This window comes from Phyllobates terribilis, unplaced genomic scaffold (genome assembly GCF_046119375.1).
Source record: "Phyllobates terribilis strain yellow unplaced genomic scaffold, ASM4611937v1 Scaffold_1__5_contigs__length_1240528914, whole genome shotgun sequence".
NCBI classification, from domain to species: Eukaryota; Metazoa; Chordata; class Amphibia; order Anura; family Dendrobatidae; genus Phyllobates; species Phyllobates terribilis.
Window position 1 is genome coordinate 275,481,978 of NW_027362761.1, and position 23,615 is coordinate 275,505,592.

Here is a 23,615-nt window from a genome sequence, read left to right on the forward strand (position 1 = left end):
AATCCACATTCTAAGTGTATTAATTCCATTTAAGGCCCCTTAATGAAAGTTTGGGGTTGAGTTTTTTTTATATATATATATATATATATATATATATATATATATAATATATCTGTTGCTAAATATTTTTTGGAAAGTTTTGACTAAAATTTTGAGTGCATGCTTTACACTGTGATCGCCATTTTATACAGGTTATTTGTTAACTGATGATGTTATATATATATATATATGTGTGTATATGTATATATATATATACATATATATACACACATATGATATTAACATCAGTTAACAAATGACCTGTTTAAAATGGTAATCACATTTTTAATCACTTGTGTTCAAAATCTTGTCAAAACTTTCCCAAAAATATTGCTCTTCTTCACCAATTCTCACATTAAAGTCCCCTACTGTATATTTTTTTTACAGCTACGTGTGGCAACACATCGAGATCGGCTATGTACAAGGAATGTGTGATTTGCTGGCTCCTCTTTTGGTAATACTGGATGATGGTATGATATTTTCTACAATGTCCAATTGTTAATTGTAATGGGTTCTATTACATCTATTGTACACTTATTATACTATAAATTTTTCATTAAAGGGGCTGTTCACTACTCGGACATCCCCTTTTCAATCACTATATTTCCACCGTATAGAATAATGACCGCTGTTCTTCCCTCCAGTACACGCGCCATTCCAGCATTCTCGGAGCTTGGTCTTCCAGGGCTTGTGTAACGTTTATGTCAAACAAGCCCTGCAGCCAATCAGTAGCCACTTCCGTCTCACTTCGTTTGGTCAAAACTTACACCCAGAAGAAGTGAGAGCATGCTGCTACTCTCTGACCTTCTTTAGACGTCAGTTACGTCTGAAGTAGGCAAGAGTGAAGTGGCCCTGGGAAAACATGCGCCGATAACGCTGGAATGGTGTCTGCACAGGAGCTGAGTAAAGCTGTTATTATTGGGGAATATAGTGAATGAGAAAGGGTTGTCCAAGTGGTAGACAATCCCTTTAATTTTCTGAGCAGGTTTGGTAATGACAGAAGTGACCACACTGTTTTTAATAGCTTAATTGCTTAACAACCTGTGAAGTTCTTTTTCGTCACCTTTGCTGTGGAGTATATGGAGATGGATTAGGAGCTTAGCCCACTTCATATGCAGTAAATGCTGACTGATAGACATAGTCATCATCTTTCTGTAAAAGCAGCAGCCAGGAGGTAGCTCCGAACTGTTGTTAACCATTTAGATGCCACTGTCAGTGACTGACAGAAAAACTTAAATGGCGCGATTGCTGGAAGCGATTAAAGTATTTTATTTTCAAGTCCCCTACTAGGAAGAAATAATCAAAAGGCTTTAAATAACAAAAAAAAATGAAACATTCCCTAAACTCTAAACATCATTATCAAATAACCATTCCTTTATAAAATAACTGTATGACCCATGCAATAAAATCAACACACCTAAAATCAAGAGTAGAGTTGCAGGTGGCAAGTAAATGACGTCTTAAGTTGCAAGTGGTGGCATAAAAATAAGTCTTCATACAGTTTTGTCGATGGGAAAATTAAAAATTGTCTGGGTCTTGAAATGTGGTCACACAAAAACATATATAAAGTGGGTTTTATTGTGCAGAAACTGTAAAACATAAAATAAATGAATATATACAGTACTAGTTAAATGTTTGAACATACCTGTTGATGTAATAGTTTTTCTTGTGATTATTGGAATGTGCACATTGTAGATTCAGACTGAAGGTGGAAAAGACAAAGGAACATATATGGAAACAAGTAGTAAAGAAATATGTGTGAAGCAAACAGGAATATGTGATAAGTCTTACATTCCTCAAAGTATCCTCCTTTTGCTCTAACAGTTTTTCACCCCCTTGGCATTCTTTTATGCAGCTGCAACAGTTAGTCACATTGAATGTCTTTCTAACAGTCTTACATAGTAACATAGTTTGTAAAGCCGAATAAAGACTTGCGTCCATCAAGTTCGACTTGTTAATTTTGTAATTCCTAAAGTTGATCCAGAGGAGGGCAAAAACCCCAAATGATTTAGCCAATCTTCACCTGTGGAAAAATTCCCTCCCGACTCTGAAACCAGCAGTCAGAATAAATCCCTGTATCAACATACTATTTTATTCTATTTTTAAGTATACGCTGAAATCTGCCTGGTATCTAGAAATGCATCCAGTCCCCGCTTGAACTGGTTTAGTGAATCCGACATTACCGTCTCCTCACTCAGTGAATTCCATATTCTCACTGCTCTTACCGTAAAGAACCCCTTCCTATGCTGGTGCTGAAACCTTTTCTCTTCCAGTCTTAGTGAATGCCCTCTTGTTACCGTAATATCCCTCCTTTTGAACAAATCCCTGGCAAGGTCTCTATACTGTCCCCTAACATATTTGTACACATTTATTATGTCCCCCCTCAACCTTCTCTTTTCCAGGCTGAATAGTCCTAGTTTTGCCAACCTCTCTGGGTATTGCAGTCCCTCCATTCCCTTTATTAATTTTGTTGCCCTTCTTTGTACCTTTTCAAGCTCATTTATATCCTTTCTATATATTGGGGCCCATAACTGAGCACAGTATTCCAAGTGTGGTCTGACCAGTGCTTTGTACAGTGGAAGAACAATGTTCTCATCCTTTGCAGCTATACCTCTTCTGATACATCCCATTACCCTGTTTGCCCTTACAGCAGCGGCCTGACTTTGGGCACTCCAATTAAGTTTGCTATCAATTAAGATGCCCAAGTCCTTCTCCATCTCTGAATTCCCCAATGATTTCCCATTCAGTGAGTACTGGTGACTTCCATTTTTCCTTCCCATATGTATGACATTACATTTCTCCTCATTAAACCTCATTTGCCATTTAATGCTCCACCTACCCAGCTTATCCAAGTCCCTCTGTAGGTCTGCACTATCCTCTTTTGTATTAATTGTTTTACATAACTTTGTGTCATCTGCAAATATTGACATTTTACTATTTATCCCGTTGACTATGTCGTTAATAAAGATATTAAATAACATTGGGCCTAGTACAGACCCCTGTGGTACCCCACTAGTGACGCTTACCCAATCTGAGTATATTCCATTTATAACTACCCTCTGCCTTCTATCCTTTAGCCAGTTAGCTACCCACTTGCAGACATTTTCCCCCAGACCCATCATTCTCATTTTGTATACCAACCTATTATGTGGCACGCTATCGAATGCTTTTGAGAAGTCGAGATACACGACATCCACTGGTTCCCCCTGATCTAGTCGAGAGCTAACCTCCTCGTAGAAGTCAATCAGGTTTGTTTGGCAGGAGCGATTCCTCATGAATCCATGTTGGTTCGGGGTTAATAGATTATTAGCATCAAGATGCTCCGTAATTGCCTCTTTAATGAAACTCTCAAAAATTTTGCCCACAACGGACGTCAGACTCACCGGCCGATAGTTTCCGGCGTCACTTTTCGCTCCCTTTTTGAATATTGGCACTACATTCGCCTGTCGCCAATCAAGTGGTAAAGACCCGGTCTCAACAGAGTCCTTAAATATAAGATATAACGGTCTGTCTATCACATTACTTAGTTCCCTTAGTACCCGTGGGTGTATGCCATCAGGTCCTGGTGATTTGTTTATTTTAATGTTACTGAGTCGTTTCTGTACCCCAACTTGGGTTAGATTTGTCATACTTAGTGGAGGATTAAGTTTGTCACTTCTCATTTCGCCTGTTAGTTCTATTTCCTTTGTGAAAGTTGTCGAAAAAAAATTATTTAATAGATTAGCTTTATCCTCATCTTTCTCTATGATTTTGCCTTCATCACTTTTTATCGGTCCAATATTATCCGATTTAATCCTTTTACTATTTATATACGTGAAGAACAGTTTGGGATTTGGTCTACTTTCCCTAGCAATGCGTCTCTCTGTTTCCTCCTTCGCTATTTTTATTTGTTTTTTGCAGGTTCTCGTTTTTTCCTTGTAACACATTAGTGCCTCCTTACTGTTTTCCTGTTTTAATCTCTTGAATGCCTCTTTTTTTGCTATTTAACGCCCCTTTTACGTTCTTGTTCAACCATATTGGTTTCCTCTTATTTCTGGCCCTTTTATTCCCATACGGTATATACCTCTCGCTCTGAGTATTCAGAATTCTTTTGAAGGTTTCCCATTTACTATTCTTATCCCTTTGATTAAGAACTTTGTCCCAGTCTATAAGCTGAAGGTTTTCTTTCAGCTGATCAAACTTCGCCCTCCTAAAGTTTAATGTTTTTGTTGTTCCCTTATTGATAACCCTACTGAAGGGCATTTTGAAATTGATAATATTATGATCTCTATTACCTAGGTGCCCCCCTATCTGTACCTCAGTTATTCTATCCGGCCTATTAGTCAATATTAAGTCCAACACGGCCTTCCCTCTCGTTGGTTCCTGCACTAATTGGGAGAGATAATTCTCTTTAATATTTGTCAAGAACCTTTTTCCTTTCTGAGATCTACAGGTTTCTGTTTCCCAGTCAATATCCGGGTAGTTGAAGTCCCCCATAACAATCACTTCATTATGTTTTGCTACTTTGTCTAATTGTCTTGAAGGTGTTCCCAGAGGTGCTGATCACTTGTTGCTGGTTTGCCTTCACTTTGTGGTTCAACTCATCACAAGCCATGTCAGTTGGATTGAGGTTGGGTGATTGTGGAACCCATGTCATTAGATGCAGTACCCCATACCTCTCCTTCTGGCTTTCCCAGAAAATGTTTATTTTTTTATTGTATTCCTGTTTGGATAATAATGGGCATCTTCACATATCTATCCTGCAGAGGCTCTGGCATTCAGCTGCTTTACAGAACTTATGAAGAGGATGAACCAGAACTTTCCCCATGGAGGTGCTATGGATACACACTTTGCCAACATGAGGTCTCTTATCCAGGTAAACTGAAGCCATTATCTAAATTATCTAAAATTTCATCTGTGCTGCTTTGCATTATATGAATAACATACTGATTTGAAAGGCTGCTGTGCGTTGCCTAATTACACATGTGGCGGAACTTCATGAAAATTGAACACTTACTTACTGGCTGGTTTTCCTACAGATTACATTGGGGTTCCAGGGTGTTAAGTGTAATATGCATGTGTTCCTAGCTCTAAAAGACTAAGGGCCTGTTTCTTCAAGTCAGGCATTGTTCACCCCGGTCTTGATGGGGAGATTGACTGGAGTCAGATGCACCTGATTCCTCCTCATAAATCAGGAGCTCCAAACGAGTGGCGTACACCTCTGTGTACTCTCCACTACAAATCCTACTCCAGTCCCTGAGGAGGAGCTGTGGTCGCCACACCCTTGTCCCACCCCAGCTCTGCCCACTTTGTCAGAGCACATTAAAGTATTTGGCAACTAATGAGTTAACTTTAGTTATGTCCTGGTGGGTGTTATTTGATACTTTTCACTGAGGGGTTGTACTTCTTCTCCCTGTGAATTGTTCTCTGATAACTTTAATTCAATGTAGGTGTTAACTCATTAGTAGCCAAATACTTGCTAATATCTTGACAACAGAGAGGCTAAAAAAACAAAAAAAAGTTTAATTCCATTCTGCAGCCACTATTATATTGTCTGTCCAGTTCAACATGAAAAAAATTGGTGAAAGGTCCTATCTGACAAACCTTTTGATTAGCTCCACCATTCTTGTCCAGAATCTTTCTAGGACAAGTCAACATCATATAGATGAACGTGTCTTATTCTGATTTGCATCTTGCACAGCGATTATCAGATTTGACATTAATATCACTTAAAAATGTGGATATTTTATACAATCTATGTATTAAATAGAAATGTGATAGCCTCTGTGATTCACTTAGGGATAGTGAAGAGAGGTATCCTTTCCAATCCAAGAAATCTTTTATGTCAGTGACCCTCACTGGATGTCTCACTGGTAGGTTTTCACTGATCAGTAGAACAGGGAATTTTTGTCTTCCTATAACCTTGTTACAAAATGAAGCAGTATGTCAGATACTCAACCCATGCTCCATTCATTCTTTATGGGTCTGACGGAAAAAGACGAGCCCCTTAGGGATTGAATGGAGCAGCGGTAGCAATGCGTACTGCTGCTCCATTCTCACAGGGATAAAAGTTCCCCATTCTGCTAATTAGTGTGGCCAGAGTTAGGTCGACGAGTTGGGGCCCGTACCCATAGCAATAAAAATGAAATGTTTGCAGATTTGCAAATTGAATGTAGAAATGTCTCTCAAGATGTCTTGAATACCCTAGTGGCTTCGATGCCCCGTCGGGGTGGTGCAGTAATTAAAGCAAAAGGTTTTGCTACAAAATACTAAGTTGTGGCATTGTAAACAATGAATTACTCTCTATGTTGTGATCAATAAATAGTATATGCAAAACTTTTGGCAGTCAGTTTTCTTTAATTAAATGACCATACCTATATTCAAAAGCATATTGGTTAAAATAAAGGTCTTGCATAATGACAACTTCATACACTTTCAATTTATCACCAGGGAAATGGCATCACAAGAACCAGACTGAAGTAATCATACAAAAAATGCAAAACTGTAGGTCTCCACTATACATATTACTAGTTGCACTTTTTTTCCCAAAAAGGAGAGAGAAACCTGCAGAACCAAAAAATATGTAACAGATCACCTTCCTCATCACCACATCTCCACCACATAGGGTTGGCTTCTGGGAAGATAGAATGTAGGCGAGTTGTGACTCTCTACTAGAGATGAGCGTTGTTCGACTCGAACTGTTCGCCAATCTCAAATTCGAGCTGTTTTGGGCGGTGTTTGAGCCTTTCGACGAACACGAACGATTTGAGAAAAATTCGGCTGTTCGAGGTTATGTTCGATAACTGTTCGTGCACCAAAATCATAACTGGATTTTTTCTCAGTAATGATGAAAATTAATGTTAATACGCAGTTTGAGTGTACAGCGGGGCGGGGGGAGGGGCAGGGGATGGATCTCTGCAGGAATAATGAAGATCTCCATTTTTTTTTCTCTTTCCCGCATTTACAGTGGGGAGGTGCAATCTGTCAGCCTATCAGCAGCGCACACACGGAGCGAAGTGCTTTTTTTCACACAAGCAAGGGCATGTGTCATTGGCAGTGTATGTCACATGTCCTTGCCCTATAAGACCAAGCCATTTTCCCCGTCGCCACCATTTTCACTGCTGCAGCTGCGTGTTAGACAGCACCGCTGTTGCTGTGTGCGCTATACCTTGTTAATTTCAAGCCAATTTTCGCACAAATCTACAGATAGCTTGGGAGTAGGGAATAGTTGTGATTGCAGTCCTTTTAAGGACTAGGTTACAGCATTTCCTACGACTTTTATCAGGCAGGTCTGTGCTCTTAAATAGATAGATTGTGGGAGTAAAGACTAATTGTAATTGCAGTCCTTTTCAGGACTAGGTTACATCAGTTCCTATCAGTTTTTGCCAGGCAGGTCTGTGCCAGTGCTGTGCAAGTTTTTTTCACAGCATTTGGCTGAATCTAGCAAAGCTAATCCTTTTTGGCCTATTACAGAGTGTGTTAGTCAGTGGAGTAGCCTATCTGTGTTGCAAGATATACCACCTGTGTATAGAATACCAATTTTTTTACTGCACCTAGTGAAGTAAAATCTTTTGGGCATAGCATCATTCTATTAGTCCATCTATACTGACCTCCATCAGGTTGCAAATTGAATATAATTTTTTTCTGCATCTAGCTCTGAAAAAATATTTGGGCTTCTAACAGTGTGTGGGACTTGTTCTATTAGTCCATCTATACTGACCACCATCAGGTTGCAAATTGAATATAATTTTTTTCTGCATCTAGCTCTGAAAAAATATTTGGGCTTCTAGCAGTGTGTGGGACTTGTTCTATTAGTCCATCTATACTGACCTCCATCAGGTTGCAAACTGAATATAATTTTTTTCTGCATCTAGCTCTGAAAAAATATTTGGCCTTCTAGCAGTGTGTGGGACTTGTTCTATTAGTCCACCTATACTGACCTCCATCAGGTTGCAAATTCAAAATAATTTTTTGTCTGCATCTAGCTCTGAAAAAATATTTGGCCTTCTAGCAGTGTGTGGGACTTTCTCTATTAGTCCATCTATACTGACCTCCATCAGGTTGCAAATTGAATATAATTTTTTTCTGCATCTAGCTCTGAAAAAATATTTGGGCTTCTAGCAGTGTGTGGGACTTGTTCTATGTAACGGGTCTGGGAGGCGGAACCTCTGGGCTACTATACAAGGGAGCGGGTGGCGACCAGGCAGGCAGTCACAGCAGGTGACCGGGACAGTCTCTGGGTGTACGGGCAGGAGGTCACGGCAAGTGATCAGGGCAGTCTCTGGAAGAACGGGCTGGAGGTCACGGCAAGTGACCGGGGCAGTCTCTGGAAGAACGGGCTGGAGGTCACGGCAAGTGACCGGGGCAGTCTCTAGGTAAGGGGTAGGTACGACCTGTGATGGCTGAACCTCCAGGTAGGCTAGCAAGGCAGATGGAGGATGTGTGCTCCCAGGTGAGCAAGCGAGAGTCTCTGGAATAGCAGGTGGTCACAGCACGTGACGGCGGAGCCTCCAGGTAGGCAAGCAGGCAGGTAGCAGAGAAGCGCTCCCAGGTGAGCGGGCAAGAGTCTGGAATAGCTGGTGGTCACAGCACGTGACAGCGGAGCCTCCGGGCAGGCAAGCAGGCAGGTAGCGGAGAAGCGCTCCCAGGTGAGCGGGCAAGCTGGTCCATAGACAGACTGACCGGAGTTGTAAGGCAGACCGTCGGACCTCAGGCAAGCAGGCAGGTAGCTGATGTGCGCTCCCAGGTGAGCGGGCAAGTTGGTCCTTAGACAGACTGACCGGAGTTGTAAGGCAGACCGTCGGACCTCAGGCAGGCAACAGGAAATCAGGCAGGATTAGGACAGCAAGCTGGCAGGAATCTGGCAGGTAACTGGCAACGGGACCTGAGGGCTGAAGCAGAGTAGAACGGTGCAACAACATTGCTCGGGCACCTCCATTTTGGAGGAGGTGCCTTATATATGGTAAAGTCCTCCGGCCATTGGCCGGGGACTCCTTAGGACGGCGCGCGCGGCCCCTTTAAGAGGGAGGGAGGGCGCGCGCGCGCGCCCTAAGCACAGTGGCCGGGAAGGAGCGCGCGCTGCCAGCAGAGCGGGAGAGGGACGCCGGGCACGGAGCAGAGCGGTGAGGGGAACAGCGTCCCTGCCTAGCAGAGGGCAGGGACGCCGGCACTACAGTACCCCCCCCTTTAGGCCCCCCTTTTTTTAGGCCAGATAGAAATTTAGCTAGGATGAGAGGGGCATGGATGTTCTCCCGGGGCTCCCACGTTCTCTCCTCAGGACCAAACCCCTTCCAATCTACCAGAAAAAAGGTCTTTCCTCTTACCCTTTTGGTGGCAAGAATGTTCTCTACCTCAAACTCGTCCTCAGCAGAAACCGGAGCAGGAGGCGTACCTGTAGACTTGGAAAAAGAGTTAAGCACCACGGGTTTGAGGAGAGATACATGGAAGGAGTTAGGGATCCGTAAGTTGGCCGGGAGTTTCAATTTATAGGCCACCGGGTTGATCTGACTGATGACCTCCAGAGGACCGATGAACCGAGGCCCTAACTTGTAAGAAGGTATCTTGAGTCGAACATATTTAGATGAGAGCCAGACTTTATCTCCTGGACGAAATTGTGGAGGATCCAGGCGTTTTTTGTCAGCGTGTCTTTTCATACGCTCGGATGACAGAAGGAGTGCGGACCGGGTACTCTCCCATATGGAGGAAAATTTGCTAACGAGAGATTCCGCAGCCGGGTTGTCCACAGAGGTGGAGACAGGAAAAGGAATCCGAGGATGCTGACCAAAGACTACAAAAAACGGGGATTTGGAGGAGGATTCGCTCTCGTGATTATTATAAGAGAACTCGGCCCATGGTAGGAGATCCACCCAGTCAGAATGGTGGGCATTAACGAAGTGCCGGAGGTAACTGGTCAGGTTCTGATTGATCCGCTCCACTTGACCATTGGACTGTGGGTGGTAAGCGGAAGAGAAGTCCAGGGTGACGTCTAGTAGTTTACAAGTGGCTCTCCAGAAACGTGAGGTGAACTGTACCCCACGATCCGACACGATGTGGAGGGGCAGGCCATGAAGACGGAAGATGTGGCGGATAAAGTCTTTAGCCAGCTCGGGTGCAGACGGAAGGCCTGGCAGGGGAATAAAGTGAGCCATCTTGGAAAAGCGGTCAGCGACCACCCAAATGACCGTACAACCGGCAGAGACGGGGAGATCAGTTATAAAGTCCATTGCTATATGCTGCCAAGGGGCAGCAGGTACAGGAAGCGGAAGGAGGCATCCGGCTGGCAGATGTCTCGGGACTTTGTTGCGGGCGCAGGACACACAGGCAGAAACAAAGTCTATTATGTCCTTGTGCAGGGTAGGCCACCAATAGTGCCGGGCAATAAGCTGGAGGGTCTTTTTCTGACCGGCGTGGCCAGCTAGTTTAGACGAATGGCCCCAGTGTAGGATCTTCTCCCGATCAGGTACTGAAACAAACGTCTTACCGGGAGGGAGACGATTTAGACTCACGGGAGCCACCTGCATTACTCTGGCGGGATCGATGATATGTTTAGGTTCTTCCTCGAGATCGGACACCAGAAAGGATCGGGACAAGGCGTCTGCTTTGACGTTTTTGTCAGCCGGGCGAAAATGAAGAACAAAATCAAAGCGAGCAAAAAACAAGGACCACCAGGCTTGGCGCGGGTTAAGTCTCTGGGCATGCTGGAGGTAAGCCAAGTTCTTGTGGTCCGTGTAAATTATTACCGGATGAAGAGCCCCCTCGAGTAGGTAACGCCACTCCTCCAACGCCAGCTTGATGGCCAATAACTCTCGGTCTCCTATGGAATAGTTGCGCTCAGAAGAGGAGAAGAGTTTGGAGAAGAAGCCACAAGTTACCATTCTCCCGGAAGATGATTTTTGAGTAAGTACCGCTCCGGCTCCAGAGGAGGAGGCGTCAACTTCCAGGAAGAACTGCTTGTTGCCGTCCGGGTGATGCAGCACCGGGGCGGAAGAGAAGGCCTGTTTTAGGGAAAGAAAGGCCTCCTCTGCTTCGGGCGGCCACTCTTTGGGATTAGTACCCTTACGGGTGAGCGCGGAAATTGGGGCAGTCCGGGAAGAGAAGTGCGGGATGAAGGGGCGGTAATAGTTGGCGAAGCCCAGGAACCGTTGAATAGCCTTCAACCCCTCTGGTCGGGGCCATTTCTCGATGGCAGACAGTTTCTCAGGATCCATTTGTAGGCCGGTCTGAGAGATAATGTAGCCCAGAAACGGAAGCGAGGTCTGCTCAAAGAGGCACTTCTCATATTTAGCGTAGAGATGGTTCTGCCTGAGCCTGAGCAGGACCTGACGAACATCCCTCCGGTGAGTCTGGAGATCCGGAGAGAAGACCAAGATGTCGTCCAGGTACACCACTACGCAGGAGTAGAGAAGGTCCCGGAAGATGTCATTGACCAACTCTTGAAAGACGGCAGGAGCGTTACAGAGGCCAAAGGGCATTACCAGATATTCATAGTGGCCGTCCCGGGTGTTGAATGCCGTCTTCCATTCATCCCCCTGACGGATACGAACCAGGTTGTACGCCCCACGGAGGTCCAGTTTGGTGAAGATTCTAGCCCCCCTCAGACGATCAAATAACTCCGGAATGAGCGGAAGGGGGTACTTATTCTTCACCGTGATCTGGTTAAGGCCTCTATAGTCTATACAGGGACGGAGAGAGCCGTCCTTTTTGACGAAAAAGAAGCCTGCTCCCGCCGGGGAGGTAGATTTCCGGATGAATCCCCTGGCCAGATTCTCCTCAATATATTCGGACATCGACCGGGTCTCAGCAGCGGATAATGGATAAATACGCCCACGGGGAGGAGAAGTACCAGGTAACAGGTCGATAGGGCAGTCGTATGGTCTATGAGGGGGTAGTGTCTCTGCCTCCTTTTTATTAAAGACATCAGCATAAGACCAATAAGGAATCGAAAGTCCAGGTAGATTAGCTGGGGTAGGAGAAGGACGGACGGGATGAACGGGAACCAGACAGGTCTTATGGCAGCCCTGTCCCCAGCGAAGGACTTCTCCGGTCTGCCAGTCAAGAACGGGTGCATGTTTCTGGAGCCAAGGTAGGCCTAGCAAGAGGGCGTGAGAGAGTCCAGGCAGAACATGGAAGGAGATACTTTCAGAATGCAGCATTCCCACCTGCCGAGTAATGGATTCGGTGATGAGTTGGATGGGGCGTGGTAAGAGCCCCCCATCCACGGCAGCAACAGACAAGGGTACAGCCAGAGGTTTGGTGGGGATGCGGTATTTCTCTACCAGGGATTGTGAAATAAGATTCCCGGCTGCTCCAGAGTCCAGTTGGGCTAGTTCGAAATAACGGTTCTCCCCGTAGACGATTGAAACTGACAACAGCAGGGATGGAAAGGATTTATTCTTGTCTAGGTGGACCTCTCTGAGCGAACCTAGACACAGGCGTTTCCCGACCTCTCCGGGCAGGCACGGATCCGGTGCTCCTTACTGCCACAGTAGAAGCAGGTCCCCTCGGCACGGCGTAAGTCCTGACGGGTCTTGACCATCTTGGTCTGGTCGACCTGCATAGGCTCAGGAGGGTGTACCTGGTTAGAGACAGAAGGAGTGACGGGTTTCTGAAAAGTAGGAGCTAGACGTGGTAACCTCCTCTCACGGGTGACCTCTCTGGCACGCTCCTGGAACCGTAGGTCAATCCGGGTGGCAAGAGTTATTAAGTCATCGAGAGTGGTAGGAATGTCCCGACCGGCAAGTTCATCTTTAATACGGCCGGACAGACCCTCCCAGAAGACGGAAACCAGAGCGTCGTTATCCCAGGCCAGCTCCGAGGCAAGGGTACGGAACCGTATGGCATATTGGCCCACGGTGAGACTTTCCTGACGGAGGCGTAGCAACGATGATGCGGATGAGGTCTTCCGTCCGGGTTCGTCGAAGACTTTCCGGAAAGCCGTGAGAAAAGCAGGCAAGTTGGACACCAGGGGGTCTCCTCTCTCCCATAGAGGATTTAGCCAGGCCAGGGCCTCCCCGGTGAGATGGGACATGATGAATGCAATTTTGGCTCGGTCGGAGTTAAACTGGTGGGACAATAGTTCAAAGTGCAGGGTGCACTGATTTATGAAGCCCCGAGCCTGGGCTGAGTCGCCTCCGAAGCGAGGAGGTGCAGAAAGCCGAGGTCCGGGGTAGGATATCATGGTGTTAGTGGACAGCGGAGCTGCCGGATTGCGAGACATGGCACTGGCGGAGGTTGTTGGTGGAACAGTCAGAGTGTCCAGGCGAGTATTCACATTCCGCAGGTGACCCAGGATGGACTCCTGTTGGGACCTTTGACGGGACAGTTCATGACACAGGTCCGAGAGCGAGGGAGCTTGGGTGCCACCGGGTTCCATGGCCCGAGCAAACTGTAACGGGTCTGGGAGGCGGAACCTCTGGGCTACTATACAAGGGAGCGGTCCTTGTAAGGGAGCGGGTGGCGACCAGGCAGGCAGTCACAGCAGGTGACCGGGACAGTCTCTGGGTGTACGGGCAGGAGGTCACGGCAAGTGATCAGGGCAGTCTCTGGAAGAACGGGCTGGAGGTCACGGCAAGTGACCGGGGCAGTCTCTGGAAGAACGGGCTGGAGGTCACGGCAAGTGACCGGGGCAGTCTCTAGGTAAGGGGTAGGTACGACCTGTGATGGCTGAACCTCCAGGTAGGCTAGCAAGGCAGATGGAGGATGTGTGCTCCCAGGTGAGCAAGCGAGAGTCTCTGGAATAGCAGGTGGTCACAGCACGTGACGGCGGAGCCTCCAGGTAGGCAAGCAGGCAGGTAGCGGAGAAGCGCTCCCAGGTGAGCGGGCAAGAGTCTGGAATAGCTGGTGGTCACAGCACGTGACAGCGGAGCCTCCGGGCAGGCAAGCAGGCAGGTAGCGGAGAAGCGCTCCCAGGTGAGCGGGCAAGCTGGTCCATAGACAGACTGACCGGAGTTGTAAGGCAGACCGTCGGACCTCAGGCAAGCAGGCAGGTAGCTGATGTGCGCTCCCAGGTGAGCGGGCAAGTTGGTCCTTAGACAGACTGACCGGAGTTGTAAGGCAGACCGTCGGACCTCAGGCAGGCAGGCAGGTAACAGGAAATCAGGCAGGATTAGGACAGCAAGCTGGCAGGAATCTGGCAGGTAACTGGCAGGTAACTGGCAACGGGACCTGAGGGCTGAAGCAGAGTAGAACGGTGCAACAACATTGCTCGGGCACCTCCATTTTGGAGGAGGTGCCTTATATATGGTAAAGTCCTCCGGCCATTGGCCGGGGACTCCTTAGGACGGCGCGCGCGGCCCCTTTAAGAGGGAGGGAGGGCGCGCGCGCGCGCGCCCTAAGCACAGTGGCCGGGAGGGAGGGCGCGCTGCCAGCAGAGCGGGAGAGGGACGCCGGGCACGGAGCAGAGCGGTGAGGGGAACAGCGTCCCTGCCTAGCAGAGGGCAGGGACGCCGGCACTACATTCTATTAGTCCATCTATACTGACCTCCATCAGGTTGCAAACTGAATATAATTTTTTTCTGCATCTAGCTCTGAAAAAATATTTGGCCTTCTAGCAGTGTGTGGGATTTTCTCTATTAGTCCATCTATACTGACCTCCATCAGGTTGCAAATTAAAAATAATTTTTATCTGCATCTACCTCTGAAAAAATATTTGGGCTTCTAGCTGTGTGTGGGACTTGTTCTATTAGTCCATCTATACTGACCTCCATCAGGTTGCAAACTGAATATAATTTTTTTCTTCATCTAGCTCTGAAAAAATATTTGGCCTTCTAGCAGTGTGTGGGACTTTCTCTATTAGTCCATCTATACTGACCTCCATCAGGTTGCAAATTAAAAAAATTTTTTGTCTGCATCTAGCTCTGAAAAAATATTTGGCCTTCTAGCAGTGTGTGGGACTTTCTCTATTAGTCCATCTATACTGACCTCCATCAGGTTGCAAACTGAATATATTTTTTTTCTGCATCTACCTCTAAAAAAATATTTGGCCTTCTAGCAGTGTGTGGGACTTTCTCTATTAGTCCATCTATACTGACCTCCATCAGGTTGCAAACTGAATATAATTTTTTTCTGCATCTACCTCTGAAAAAATATTTGGGCTTCTAGCTCTGTGTGGGACTTGTTCTTTTAGTCCATCTATACTGACCTCCATCAGGTTGCAAACTGAATATAATTTTTTTCTGCATCTAGCTCTGAAAAAATATTTGGCCTTCTAGCAGTGTGTGGGACTTGTTCTATTAGTCCACCTATACTGACCTCCATCAGGTTGCAAATTCAAAATAATTTTTTGTCTGCATCTAGCTCTGAAAAAATATTTGGCCTTCTAGCAGTGTGTGGGACTTTCTCTATTAGTCCATCTATACTGACCTCCATCAGGTTGCAAATTGAATATAATTTTTTTCTGCATCTAACCCAGCCAATACTTTTGGCCTAATACCACAGTTTGGCCACTCAGCTCTGCTCTGTTCCCATCCATTGTTTTTTTGTGCAAACAACTCCAGAGTTGTGAATTAGTTAACCACCAAAATGAGTGGAAAAGGGCCTGCTGCTGGTGGAAAGGGGAATAGGCGTGTTGGGAAGGGGAAAAAAGGTTGTGTCCGTGGGGTAGGTGTTAAAGCAACAGTAACATCTGCAGAAGAAAGACCATCTTCCAGCCAAACTAAAATGTCTACTTCTTTTAGCGGACAATGTGATAAGATCCCTTTCTTACGGCCACGCCAATCGCTACAAATTCCAGATGAGGCACAAAAACAGCAGGTGCTTCAACGGATATCAAGTGCTCCTTTAAGTGGGCTCTCCTCCACATCAACTTCAACATCACAAATACTCCAGTCCTCAAAGGTGTCACCCCAATCGCACTTGGTCCTCACAGCTCCCAAATCTCCAGCTGCCCGTCTGAGTATGAGGTAGAACAGATGGTTGAGTCTGCAGAGCTGTTTACTCATACTATAGCCTGGGAATCAGAGGTAGACTCCAGCGCTTCTGTGAATCCAGACGAGGAAATGATCTGCACTGATGCCCAGAATCTTTATGAGTCGGATCCAGGACCAGACGCAGAAGGTTCTGACCATAATGTAGACCCTCATTCCCAAACTGTAACTCCTGTTGGTGGAGACAATGAGGAAGACGATGATGAGACTCAAATACCTGATTGGAGCGACAACTTTAGTTTTTTGTCAGGGCAGGAACAGGTTGGCTCTGAGGACGACGGGTGTGATAACGCACAGGGTGATGATGATGAGGTTGGAGATCCCACTTACTGTCAACCCACAGTCAGCCAAGAGATGAGGTCAGCAGAGGAGGTGGAGGAGGATGCTAGTGACGACGAGGTCAGGTTGCGCCTTCCTGGACAGAGACGTAGTACTGGAAGCACGTCAACAACTGCATCCTCAAACACAACTCTGCCTCTCACCACAAGTCGTGGTGGCTCTTCAGGTCACATGGGTGCTAAGCCTTGCATAGCCTGGGAATTTTTTCAGATCGATAAAGATGACCCAACTCGTGTTATCTGTAACATTTGTCAGCAAAAGCTAAGTAGAGGCCAAAAAATACATAGTTTGAGTACTTCATGCATGAACCGGCACATGGACATGAAGCATAAGTTGCAGTGGGAAGCTCACTGCGCTACAATGCGGCCTAGCCGGCCGGGCCAACCACCGTCTGCCATATCTTGTGCATCCGCGGCCTCTTCATCCTCTGTGACTGGGGGGACAGCAGTCACGCCTGTTTTGGGGCGCAGACCTGCCACCTCTTTACCCGCAACAGCCAGCGTGATTGGCAGGTCATCATTTTCTTTGGAGGTGGTAACACCAGCTGGTGTTGAGCGCTGTCCGACATCGATAGCACCACCTTTGGAACAAGGCAACCTAACATGTCCGCCTGCATCTTCCTCACAGACCGGCAGTTTGCCGGGGACACCCTTATCAACCCCGTCTAAGCACAATAGCCAGCCCTCGGTCCCTCAGATGTGGACAAGTAAAAGACCATTTCCTCCTAGCCATGAGAAATCTAAGAGGTTGAATTTCACCATCTGCAAGCTCTTGGCTACAGAACTGCTGCCTTTCCGCCTGGTGGCGGACACAGAGGATTTTCGAGACCTTATGTCCGTCGCAGTGCCCCAGTACCAGATGCCCAGTCGGCACTACTTCTCAAAGAAAGGTGTGCCTGCGCTCCACCAGCATGTCGCACACAACATCACCGCTTCTTTGAGAAACTCTGTGTGTGACAGGGTGCATTTCACCACAGACACTTGGACGAGTAGGCATGGACAGGGGCGTTACATGTCGCTGACTGGGCACTGGGTAACTATGGTGACAGCAGGACAAGGGGCTGCTGTCCAAGTCTTGCCGTCCCCACGAGTTGTGCGTCAATCCTCTTTATGTCAAAGTTCCTCCACTGCTTCTGCCTCCTCAACCTCCTCTCAGTCCTCCACCTGCACCCAAAGCCTGTCTGGTCATGCCACAAGCTTTCTAACTGCGCAGAAGGGATCCTTCACACCTCCTTACTATGCTGGCAGTAGGGCTCAACGTCATCAGGCGGTTTTTACTTTGAAATGTCTGGGAAATGTGAGTCACACAGCTGAGGAGTTGTGGTCAGCTCTGGAGAACCAATTTCATGAATGGTTGTCTCCACTGGACCTGAAACCAGGGAAGGCCGTGTGCGACAATGCTGCAAACCTGGGTGCGGCCCTTCGCCGGGGCAATGTCACACACGTGCCTTGTATGGCTCACGTGTTGAACCTGGTTGTCCAGCAATTTTTAGCCCACTATTCCAGACTAGATGGCCTTCTGCAGAGGGCACGGTCGCTGTGTGTTCACTTCCGCCGTTCGCATCCCGCAGCTCAGCGACTTACATCTCTACAGAAGTCGTTGGGCCTGCCACTTCACCGGCTAAAATGCGATGTGCCTACCTGGTGGAATTCAACTCTGCACATGTTGCAGCTACTGTGGCAGCACCGACAAGCCCTGGTGCAATACGTTCTGACGTATAGCCTGGGCCAACGAGATCCAGAGGTGGGGCAAATCACGCTGGAGGAGTGGTCTCGGATCAGGGACCTATGCACCCTTCTGCACAGTTTTGAAATGGCGACGAAGATGTTTAGTGCTGACGATGCCATTATCAGCATGACTATTCCGGTGATTTACATGCTGGAGCACATGTTAAACAGAATTCGGAGTCAGGTGGTGGCACAAGAGGAGGTGGAGGAAGTAGAGGAGGAGGAGTTGTATGCGGAAGGGCTAACATCTGCAAGGTCCAGAAGGTCGGCAGCACCAAGGCGGCAGGCATGTGAGGGTGGGGGAGATGGTTTTACCAGGGCGCATGGTAGCAGCCAAACTAGTGAGGAAGGTGCAGGAGCCGAGGAAGAAGTGGAGGACAAACTGATGGAAGACTCATCAGATGAGGGAGACCTTGATCACATTTCTGTTGTGCGAGGTTGGGGGGAGAGGACAGAGGAAGGAAGCATGATTGTTACCTCGCCACCAACACAACAGGGACTTGGTGCTCCTGGATGCGCAACACACATGAGTGCCTTCTTCCTGCACTACCTGCAAGATGACCCTCGAATTGTGAGAATTCGAAATAATCCCGACTACTGGGTTGCCACACTGTTAGATCCCCGGTACAAAAGTAAATTTGCAGAAATTATTCCTGCCATAGAAAGGGATGCAGGCATGCAGGAGTATCAGCAGAGACTGTTGCAGAATCTTACATGTGCTTTTCCACAAAACACCAGTGGTGCACGTAGTGAATCTCACAGTTCCAACTTGCCAACCGTGGGACCGTCGAGTGTTCAGCACTCAAACCGTAACAGAACCACTGTATCTGCTGGTAACATCAATTTTGCGGAATCATTTCACCACTTTTTTAGCCCATCCTTTGCAAGGCCACAGGAGACAAGAAGTTTGACACATAGTCAACGCCTAGAGATGATGGTACAGGAGTATCTCCAAGTAAACATTGAAGCCATGACTGTGTCACTGGACCCTTGCTCTTTTTGGGCTTCCAATCTGGATAAATGGCCGGAGCTAGCCACTTACGCCTTGGAGATCTTGTCATGCCCCGCAGCCAGCGTTCTGTCTGAACATGTGTTCAGCGCTGCTGGTGGTGTGCTGACAGATAAGCGCACGCGGCTCTCCACTGATAATGTAGACAGACTCACGTTCATAAAGATGAACAAATCATGGATCCGAAACGACTTTTCTACCCCTGTGTCATCCTGGGGAGAGTAAAAGCTTGATGATTGGTTAAAATCACCTCACCAACCGTTTTAAGCTTTCAAATTACTAATCATGTTTATCTGTATCTTGGCTGGAAACTAATTTGGGCTTTGTAGCAGTGTGCAGCACTGATTCTATTAGGCCATCTATAATAAGCTCCACCAGATTTAAAATTAGTAATCATGTTTATCTGTATCTTGGCTGGAAAATAATTTGGGCTTTGTAGCAGTGTGCAGTACTGATTCTATTAGGCCATCTATACTAAGCTCCACCAGATTTAAAATTACTAATCATGTTTATCTGTACCTTGGCTGGAAAATAATTTGGGCTTTGTAGCAGTGTGCAGCACTGATTCTATTAGGCCATCTATACTAAGCTCCACCAGATTTAAAATTAATAATAATTTTTAGCTGCATCTAGCCCGGAAAATAATTTTGGGGCTCCGAGATGCGCAAGACACATAAGTACCTTCTTGCTGCACTACCTGCAACATGACCCTCATATTGTCAGAATTCGAAGTAATCCTGACTACTGGGTTGCCACACTCTTAGATCCCCCAAACTTTTCGATCAACCTTTTCATTTTAATAAAGACCAAAAAAATGGTCATTTTTGAAATTATAAACATTAGCAGGTTATTAGAAACTGAAATCAAACAGTTTTCAACTCAAAACTTTATTCTAGGTGATGTTACATTTTCACATAGGACCCCTTGTTCGAAAGGAGCTTCTGAACTCTCTCGTCCATTGAATTTGTCAGGTTTTGGATGGTTTCTGCTTCAATTGTTTTGCATGAGGACAGAATACCCTCCCAGAGCTGTTGCTTAGATGTGAACTGCCTCCCGCCATCATAGACACTCCTTTTGATGATGCTCCAGAGGTTCTGAATGGGGTAGAGGTCAGTGGAGCATGGGGGTCACACCATAAGTTTGTCCCCTTTTATGCCCATATCAGCCAGAGATGCAGATGTTTTATGTGCAGCATGAGATGGTGCATTATCATGCATAAAAATGATCTTGCTGTGGAATACACGGTTCTTCTTCTTGAACCATGGCAGGAAGTGCTGTTTGAGAAACTCCACAAACATTATGGAGTTCATCTTTACCCCTTCAGGGATCCTAAAGGGGCCGACGATCTCTCTCCCCATGATTCCAGCCCAAAACATTACTCCACCTCCTCCTTGTTGGCGCTGTAGCCGTGTTTGCGTGGGGTGTCCATCAACCAGCCATCCTCCACTCCATCCATCTGGACCATCGAGCGTTGCACGGCACTCATCCGTGAACAAAACAGTTTTGAAATCAGTCTTCATGTAATGTTTGGCCCACTGGAGCCGTTTCTGCTTGTGTGAAGTGGATAGAGGAGGTCGACAGGATGGCGTATGCACAGCTGCAAACCTCTGAAGGACCCTGCATCTTGTTGTTCGGGGGACGTTGGAGGCACCAGCTGCTTCAAAAACTTGTCTGCTGCTATGACGAGGCTTTTTTGCCGCTGCTCTTTTAACCTGACGTAATTGCCTTTAGGAAAGAGTCCTCAATTTGCCCTTATCAGCACGCACACGTGTGTACTGTGAATCAGCTACATACTTCTTGATTGCCAAGACACTTCATCCTGATCATCGAACAATGTTGATTGTAGTCATGCCTTGACCTAAACACTCCACAATTTGTTGCTTCTCAGCAGCCGACACATCCTTTTTCTTTCCCATTTTGGCAGAAAGTGTAGGCTGCTTAATAATGTGGGACAGCCTTCTTAAGTAGTCTTGACTTTCATTGGACACACCTGCCAAACTAATTAGCACAGGTGTCTGCAATTGCTTACAGTGATATAAAGAGCCCTGACACACATCACCATCAATGAGTTTAACTGACAAACAAATTCTTCCCTTATCACTCCTAAACACTTTTTGCATAATAATTTGGAACACAGTGTACATGTGCTTTTCCACAAAACACCAGTGGTTGACGTAGTGAATCTTACAGTTCTAACTTGCCAACCGTGGTCTGTATGGAGTTGTTCAATAAAGGGCCCAAAATTAAGATAACATAGATGGAAGAGGTCTCTATGAATAGGAATTCCTAAGTATTTGATACCCTATGAGGGCCAGGCAAAGGGAAAGTTGGACTGGATGGAATCCTGTATGGATTTGGGGAGGGAGACATCGAGGGCCTCAGACTTTGCTGCATTGATTTTAAAATTTGACCATGTAACAAAGTGATCTATTTCAGCCATAACAGCATGGATGGATATATGTGATTGAGTGATATATACTAGGACATCATCAGCAAATAGAGAGCACTTGTACTCGGTGCCTCCCACCTCAATCCACCTAATATTGGGGTTATGGCGAATTGATGAGAGCAGGTGCTCCGTCACTAGGATGTATAAGAGAGGGGACAGAGGACATCCCTGCCTTGTCCCATTGGTGATTGTGAAAGGTGATGAAAATGTTCTGATGCACCCCCTGGGCCTTGGGACACCCGGAGCCGGACCCTTTTTGGTGGATGCTGGTGGTTGTAGTCTCCGTGGCGGCGACCCGGTTCCGTGGCTCAGGGCGGTCAAACCAGTGGCGGAACTATTTATGTGGTTTTGATGTTTAAATGTCCGACTACGCCACCCGTGGATTGCGGTCAGAGTGAACCGCTGCTGCAGGGCAGACCGCTGAGGCTGGTGTTGTGGGTGCAGCAGAGCGTAGCATAACTCCCCACGGGAGGAGTATAGCCTCAGGGCAGTGTATGCTTAGGATGGGGGTGATGGTGCAGGGCAGCAGCAGTAACGACACGGAGTCAGTGATGCAGTCCAGGGCCTTTACTCACAGTTCTTATTATCCAGACCACGTCTGCAGGTAACGGCTGCCCACGTCGTACTGTGCTCACCAGGTGAGGGGCTCAGACAACTCCCAGATAACTTTGGAGCGCTTCACAGGACCCCCTTTGTGTGTCCTTTGCCTGGCCTTTCTTACCCACCCTTCTGTCCTGCTGCCTCGGGCCTCCTCTTGGTAAACTTGGCGCCAGTTTCCCTGACCCTATGTGGTGCCTTCCTAGCGGGTGTAGCGAGGGGCTGCGCCACATAAAATATCACAGCCTCCGGTTTCTAGCTGAGGGTCGTTTCCTGCCTCCACTAGTTTCGGGGACCGGTCTCCCCCTTTGGCCTGACCCCTCCACGCAGGTGGATTCGGGCGTGCGGTGGCGACTCGCCCGTCCACACCCCTGGGATCCCTTCGTTCCTGGAGCCTTCTCCGCTCCTCTTCCTTCCTTCTCCCTCTTCCAGGCCTGGGCCTCTGTTACTAGGCCCGCCTCCGGAGCAGAGCTCATGCAGAGCCCCTGCTCCCTGTCACTTCTGCTCAGACTTCTCTGCACTGAACTAAGATGGTGCCCACCTTTTATACTCCCTTCTCAATGCACCCAGGAACTGCTTCCTCCCTGCTCCTGCACTACAGGGTTCCCCTTCCTCAGTGTTCCCTCCCCTCACTCCAGCCAGGGACAGGGACTGTCGTGCCCATCTCAGGGGCATATTGGTCGCCCTGCCCCACGGCAATGTGGTGTAATGCATGCAGGTATCGGGTCCTGATCCACACTCCATCCTTACCTGAGAGTGAGATATCACACCTCTGGGTGAGGTGCAATACCTCTGTAGCAACCGAGCCCTCAGGGTGCTACAGTTCCATTTATCTTCAGCCTAGGTGACATATTGCGATACAGGGCCGTGATTTTGGCTATAAAAGGGTCCCCTAGACCCCTACCCCAAGCTTTTTAAGAGAATCATATATGGTGTGCCAGGAGACTCTATGGAATGCTTTCTCAGCATCCAACGAGAGTATCTAATTACAAATTTTTAACTGCATCTAGCCCAGGAAATACTTTGTGCCTAGTAGCAGTGTCTGCTAGTCAGCGGATTATCCCGGCTTTTAAGCAAGCTACACCACCTGTAGTTTGGACACTTAATTTTACAAAGGAAATGCTTCGGGACCACGGGATACTCAGTGAAGAGCATCAGGAGGCACCCCAAGGCATAGGGGCTGGGACTGGCAGTAGGATGCCTTGCGGTGGACTGCCGAGCTCGATCCTTATAAAAGCTTTTTAACTGCAGCAGCTTTAGTGGACGCTACTGGAGCTGGAATTACGCGGCTGCTGGCATGAGACTTGCACTCCAATAGATCCTTGTAAATGGATTTAAAGTGTATTCATTCAAATTAGAGAGACAATTTAAATTAAAAAGCTTAGAGCTGCCTTCACCACAGGGGGGCTCGCTCGACCCACCAGCGGACAGGCACCAGTATTGGGAGAGGGGGGCTGGCCGTCAGGGTTCACCGCGGCTCTGGCACAAACCCGGCGACACTGAGGTGGCACGGGCAGGAGCGGACTGGCCGTGTCGGCTTCTCACTTTTTGGA

General features: G+C 47.3%; 1 protein-coding gene across 3 annotated transcripts in view; it reads left to right on the forward strand.

Annotated features, from left to right (window-relative positions):
* The window catches only part of SGSM1 (small G protein signaling modulator 1), a 291,384-nt gene that overhangs the window by 244,978 nt on the left and 22,791 nt on the right, over window positions 1-23,615 (forward strand). For all 3 annotated transcript variants that reach the window (XM_073672889.1, XM_073672894.1, XM_073672899.1), the window contains 2 exons: window positions 427-509; window positions 4,785-4,894. In XM_073672889.1, the coding sequence (XP_073528990.1) occupies window positions 427-509; window positions 4,785-4,894 (193 nt within the window). The remainder of the gene's footprint in view (window positions 1-426; window positions 510-4,784; window positions 4,895-23,615) is intronic.